This window comes from Pelobates fuscus, chromosome 1 (assembly GCF_036172605.1).
Source record: "Pelobates fuscus isolate aPelFus1 chromosome 1, aPelFus1.pri, whole genome shotgun sequence".
Lineage (NCBI taxonomy): Eukaryota > Metazoa > Chordata > Amphibia > Anura > Pelobatidae > Pelobates > Pelobates fuscus.
Genome location: NC_086317.1, coordinates 409,493,615 through 409,499,614, shown reverse-complemented (window position 1 = coordinate 409,499,614; position 6,000 = coordinate 409,493,615). Strand labels below are relative to the sequence as shown.

Below are 6,000 nucleotides of genomic sequence, written 5' to 3'. Positions count from 1 at the left end.
ATAACATATAATAGTGGAGGAATTGTTATTAATTGATGGAATTTGCAGTATTTTTTAAAAAGCGTGTATAGTAAAGTGTTTTGCTATATAATTTTGGCAATGTATAACAAAGAAGCACAAAATTGTGTTTGTTATTCCTGAGAAAATTATATTGTGGGATTATCACAAGTGGACTGTAGAAATGGTTATCTTTGAACTCACCCTAATAAATTCAGGTAAGAATATAACTGAACATTTTACATTTGCAGGAGATCTTTCGAAAGTCACAACAATGTACAGGTTACATTTTTATTTCACGTGAAATCGATTTTGTCATCCACCAATTTGTGGCTGAAAGGTCCAGTTTAACAGCACATCCTGGTAAATAATATTTTATGGCATTAAGCAGCTGTACACACACAATCATGGAAATATACAAGACATTGTTGGACTTTCTGACGTTACAGAACATTTAGTTGTTTTTTTTTTTTTACAAATTTGGTCAGTAAATAAACTTTGGTGTCATTAGATTTTTATTGCTTTGTCAATTTTTGAAAACCCTTAATTCCCCCGGAAAAAAAAAAATACACATAGATGTAATGTCACATTTATACAGTATATACACTATGTAAATTCATTGAAACAATGAAACTCGCCTACAATAATCACACTTGGAACCATTGAAGTTATGAACTAATCCGTGGTATAGGTATGTGCTACCGGGCTCTGAGCACGTGGATACAGTGAGTTAGAAAAACATTTGTGTGGCAGAGAATTCCAAGAGGCTGGAGATTAAACATGATGCTTTATCTAGACCAGATGTTGGCAAATATGGAAGATAAAAGACATTTTCTTAGGCTGTACAAGTTAACAGGTAAAACACAATCTTGATTTTTTTTTCTTTCTTTGACACATTGATGAGTTACAGAGGGGATACAATTTGTGGCTGTGAGGGTGCAGAGGGAAGGGAAAAAAAAAATCGAGGGGAAAGTGGTCATGATCCCAGAGGATAAAGATTTGTTTTTGATCTACAGGATCTGGTGAGCCGAGGCTTTAGACAGCTGTTTGTTTTGATTAACGACTCGGCCTCTCACGCATCACTAGTCATCACACCTGACAGCATTACAAAGTGTGATAGTAGAGAAGCAATAGTACGGTAAGTATAGACTTTTACACACACTCACGCAAAAACACACATACTGGATATTCCCCAGCAACGCCATCACCGCTTTCACTTCAAAGTCCCTTTGCGCTCTGGGAATGACATTTTTTCAGAATGTGAATGTCAAAGAGGCCGTTTCATGATGAACAGACTAAATCTTAAAACAGCAGCAGAAACCTTGCTCTCTATCCTTAAATCCTGCTGATTTTTAGCACGTCTTGTATGCCTGATCACATTTTTTTCTGAGTTGCAAAATATTTCAAACCAAAGCTGGGCACATGGTTCTGTAGTCAGTAGACTATAACTACTAGAAACCCATTAGGAGCTGCAAATCCTATCATTCAGATTATCCCATATTGAACTATAAGTTCTCTTTGCTGGAATTCAATTCCAATCAGCTACTACTATCCGATATTAGACAACAACCCTGTCTGTATTTTTCATTCCAATTCCAATTACCCATTGGCACAGACTAAGAACACAAAAGTAGATCTATTTTCCCAAGTTACCCAGTGCAACTACCGGACATGTCCACACAAACTCTGGCTCTGTTTTGATTCGAGATGCTCAGCTGTGCAAACGTAGTGGTTGAAAAAAATGGAATTACACCACATGCATTAGCAGACCTTAGCTATACCAAAAAGATTGTTCTGTGCTAGAAAATAAAGAATTAAGGAGTGATTAAGATAAATACTAATATTGTGTCTAAAACCTAAGAATTCAGCTTTGGGGAGGTACATGTTTTTTAGACTAACTACACAGTCGGGACATAAACTCACAGAAGGCACCTTTTACAGGACCCCAAAAGGTGACTCTGTGTGAACAATTTGTACATTTAGTTTTATCGTCATCTAACGCAAAGTGTCTAAACCTTTTTTTATTGTCAGAGACCCAAATTCTGATCAAAGCATTAGCTTTGGAACCCATTCTTCTGCTGAGAAATTAGCTCAGCAACCCATCATTAAAGTGTAATAACAGTAAGATCAAAAATATTTTATAAAAATTAGAGACTTTAATCACCATCAAAGTGATAGGAATGCTGGTACAGTAACCACCGTATTGTAGGCAATTGCCTGCTGTTTCATGTACCAGTGTGGATCCACTAAAATTACGAGGTGTCACATTTGTGGTTCCAGTTCCTCTGGTGTCTATAACCACTGGTCTAAGGTATCATCCATAAAAGCTACATTACTTTTGTGAAACAAAGAAGTCTTTTTTAAAATGAGCCTAGTAAAAATTGTGGACAAACAAGAAGAAGAGAAAACAAACAAACAAAAAAAAAAAAAACCTAAGAGCCGAATACAAAGTATTTCTGACAGTTCATTAAAATATGTTTTTCAAAACTACTTTATAACCTCTCCCAGCCCACCTGGAAGCTGAAGCACACGGGAAATAATATTTTCTTCGATATAGCAACCTTTGTTCAAAAATGTCTTTTAAAGCACTCATGTGTACAGCAATGAAGGTCCTTTCCCATTTTATTCTATGCAGTCGATTAGAAGTTGACATGTTGTCGTTTTTAAAATGTCCTTGTATGTTTGTTATGTGTGTGGGGTAACCCCATAGTGCAAATGAACAACACAAAATCCATTCCAAGTTGGGATTAGTGGTCATAAGAAATATAAAAACGATAAGGCATTTTCTACATTTCCAGGTGTGCCAGGCACTTAGAATTAAAAGGTCTTTCAGTTCTGTCTCCGTGCTTGAATCTCCAGTGAGTGAGTGAAAATGTCTCCCATATTTTGCACAGATAATTAAGTCCATAGTGGTAACCTAGCTTCAAGAGATTCATCTTGGTGACTTTTGTGAAATCAAGGTACATCTATACCTATTGGCATAATTGAAATAAAACTTAATGCATTTTTAAAAAGTGGTAAAATACGCTTCTTTTGTTTGGCATAACCACCAAAGATCCAATGAACACAGTCCGAGAAAATTCCATGAGGTCCTGAGGTTTATGAGTGAAGGAACTGCATACCACCAGCATGATGTAAACGAAAATACAATTTAAAAAAACCCAGTATGTCAGGTATGGATTTTTTATGTTGATGGATTAATTTTTGAGAGACATGACTTCATACAAAACAATTATTCAATTTCTTAGGTCTCGGAAATGTTGTTTTATCACTGGTCCTAGTAGGATATCATTGGTAATCTTCCTTTGGTCTTCCTTTCGACCCATCAGTCATCACCTGAGTGATATCTTTGGTCAAGCACAACAATGTCTTCAGCCTTTTTCAAAATGTCAGTCATCAGAAGACAAAGTATATTTGTATTTGGTAGAAACTTAACATGTTCAGGCAACAAAATGCAGATTGAATTTTAGGCAAAATCCCATGTCGATCTCACATTTGAATTAGTACATGATGAGCATGGAAATGGTATCCTTATTAATTAACTCACAGGCATTGGACAATGTGATTTTCACAATTCAAAGTAATCAGGCAAACTGCATAAATTCATCACGAACAGTTCAAATGATTCCATCTAATTCTAGATTTTGAGTTCCACAGGTCATAGACTCATTGGCGTGTCTTCTTCCATTGGTTCTTCTTGAGGAACACTGTGAAAAGAAAGATGGATATTAATTGCAAGGTCTTTGGCTTTGTTTTTTCTTTTACCACATCTTGTCAAAATCTTTTCAAAACTGTTTCTCTGGGTGCTCCCTAACTTTTGGGAGGATTAAAAAAATAAAAAGCTCAGTTCTCCACTGCTTTCAGTGGAGTTGCATACAGACGGAGAAACAGAGATCAGTCCATGAACACAGAAAATGGAAAGGCGGACACAGATGCTAGTAGTTTCACTACCAAAATAAAATAAATGAAGTTACTTGCAAAAGTAAATAGAAACAAAGACAAATACTTATGGCTGGATCACTCTACACTCGTGATCAGTTCCTTCTACAATGTCCAATACAATTTTGAGATGTACTACGAATTCGGTAAAAGCCGACTGACCCCCTTCCTGAACAGACCATTATGTGATATGTACAACACTCCATATCAGGGCAATGAGAAGACCAGCATTTGGGTCAGCTTCAGCAAGGAATAACTTTAAATGAGACACAAATAACCATGTTTTGGGAATGCTAAACAAACTTAAAATATGTTACAAAATAACACTATCCGAGTGCGGAACAAACTGAGGGCCTTAACTGTGACATGCCTCATTAAACCTACACGTTTAATCTATAAATGGAACCGCAAATGTCACAACATATCGCATTATTTTTTTGTTTATATAATAAATATGTAATCTCATCAATAACAATTTATGAGCTCAGATTAATTCCACAAATATTGAATTTTCGTAGTGAGTGCTAAAAGTTACTGTTTAACCATGTTTGTGCTATATTGGCCCATTACACATATCAGGTACTCAAACAGTTAAAACAAATATATTATTACATAATTTCTGGTAAAGCAGAAAAGCACAGAGGTAGAAAAGAGGTTCCTCACATTGACGAGGTTTAAACTAATCAGAACTAAAAAAACAGATGTCTCTTTACCTGTTCCCAGCAGCAGCCATAGAACCCCTACCGACAGACAGAGATGCTAAGGCAGTCACGGTCTCCACCTCATCTTTATCATGCTTTGCTTCCATAAATGAGTAGCCAACCTTGGATGCAAATCGTTTGACAGATGCCCAGTATTGACCTGTAATAAAAACTTCAGTCATAACATGCCCCACTTACTGTAGTTATTGTTCTTGTGCAAATGTTATGGAATAATTTCCCAAAGCCCAAAGACCATTGATGGTCAAAAGAAAATAAATTATATAACTCTGTGATATAAGTCAATTGAGAAATGCTACTCTCATGGAATGTCATATAGCTAAGGTTCTACCTACATACAAGCAAGCTATGGACTAAGAAACATTTCTTCACAGCTTTAACTCTCACACTAACCATCACTATCTGCAAACAAAACCAATTTCTGAGTAACAGCTTGTCTATAGACTCCAAATTCCATCAGACCTTGAGCAAAAAGACAAAGGTTCTATCTGTCAGCCAATAAAATATACAGAGGCCAATTACAGCAAGGAGACATTCCCACTTGGAGTACATCATCCTTACTGATATCCAGATCACGGTCACTATTTGATCATACTTGACTTTATAATGTTCTACTTAAGGCAGGAGATGAAGCATGGCCAGCACTCCACCTGTTTGTGTGGCAGTTTATATATATATATATATATATATAGGTCACAAATCCCATAGACTAGTCAGTGAATAAATAAGGAAAATTGTTAATGAGGCTATTGATGACAAGTGAGCAAGACATGGAGGGCTAAGTAATGATAATTTTGTTAAGCCTGTCTAGGAGCTTTTAGCATCTATAGAGCCAGAGGTTTAGGCAAAGGATGAGCAGAGGAGACTACTTGGACCTCGAGGCTTCGTTGTCGGAGACATCTGCATAATTAGCGGATTAAATCTAATTACGCAGTTTTGATTAAGGAATGCCCTTTCACAGTATGGACGGACAGGCCAATAGTGGTTGAATCTGGATTTGGAAATGAATGCATTTGAAAACTTGAACTGTAGATGAAGAAACAATAAAAACAAATTGACCTAGTTTAATTCACTCAACCATAACATCCATATCATCCTTGCCTCCAAAGGCGATCACAGCAAGCACAGGGGGGGGGGGTGGGGAGGGTAGGAGTGGGGTGCGGTTTGAATAGTTACAGGGACCTGCTGAAAGCTTTTAGCAACCCTGGCCAAATTGGCTACTCTATACATATTTTTGAGATCATTCTATAGCTGCTGAACGCTCATTAAGTTCTGGTATTAATTGAAATGAAATCCCGGCAACATTTGTGACTGATTTATCACTCAGGGAGCCTTGTGACAAGCC

General features: G+C 36.8%; 1 protein-coding gene across 7 annotated transcripts in view; it reads right to left on the bottom strand.

Annotated features, from left to right (window-relative positions):
* Nucleotides 1-491: 491 nt before the first annotated feature.
* Nucleotides 492-6,000, bottom strand: part of HDAC7 (histone deacetylase 7) — a 288,082-nt gene continuing 282,573 nt past the window's right edge. For all 7 annotated transcript variants that reach the window (XM_063428246.1, XM_063428264.1, XM_063428254.1 and 4 more), the window contains 2 exons: nucleotides 4,650-4,797; nucleotides 492-3,704 (listed from right to left, as the gene is read on the bottom strand). In XM_063428246.1, coding sequence (XP_063284316.1) covers nucleotides 3,656-3,704; nucleotides 4,650-4,797 — 197 coding nt within the window. In that variant the 3' untranslated portion in view covers nucleotides 492-3,655. The remainder of the gene's footprint in view (nucleotides 3,705-4,649; nucleotides 4,798-6,000) is intronic.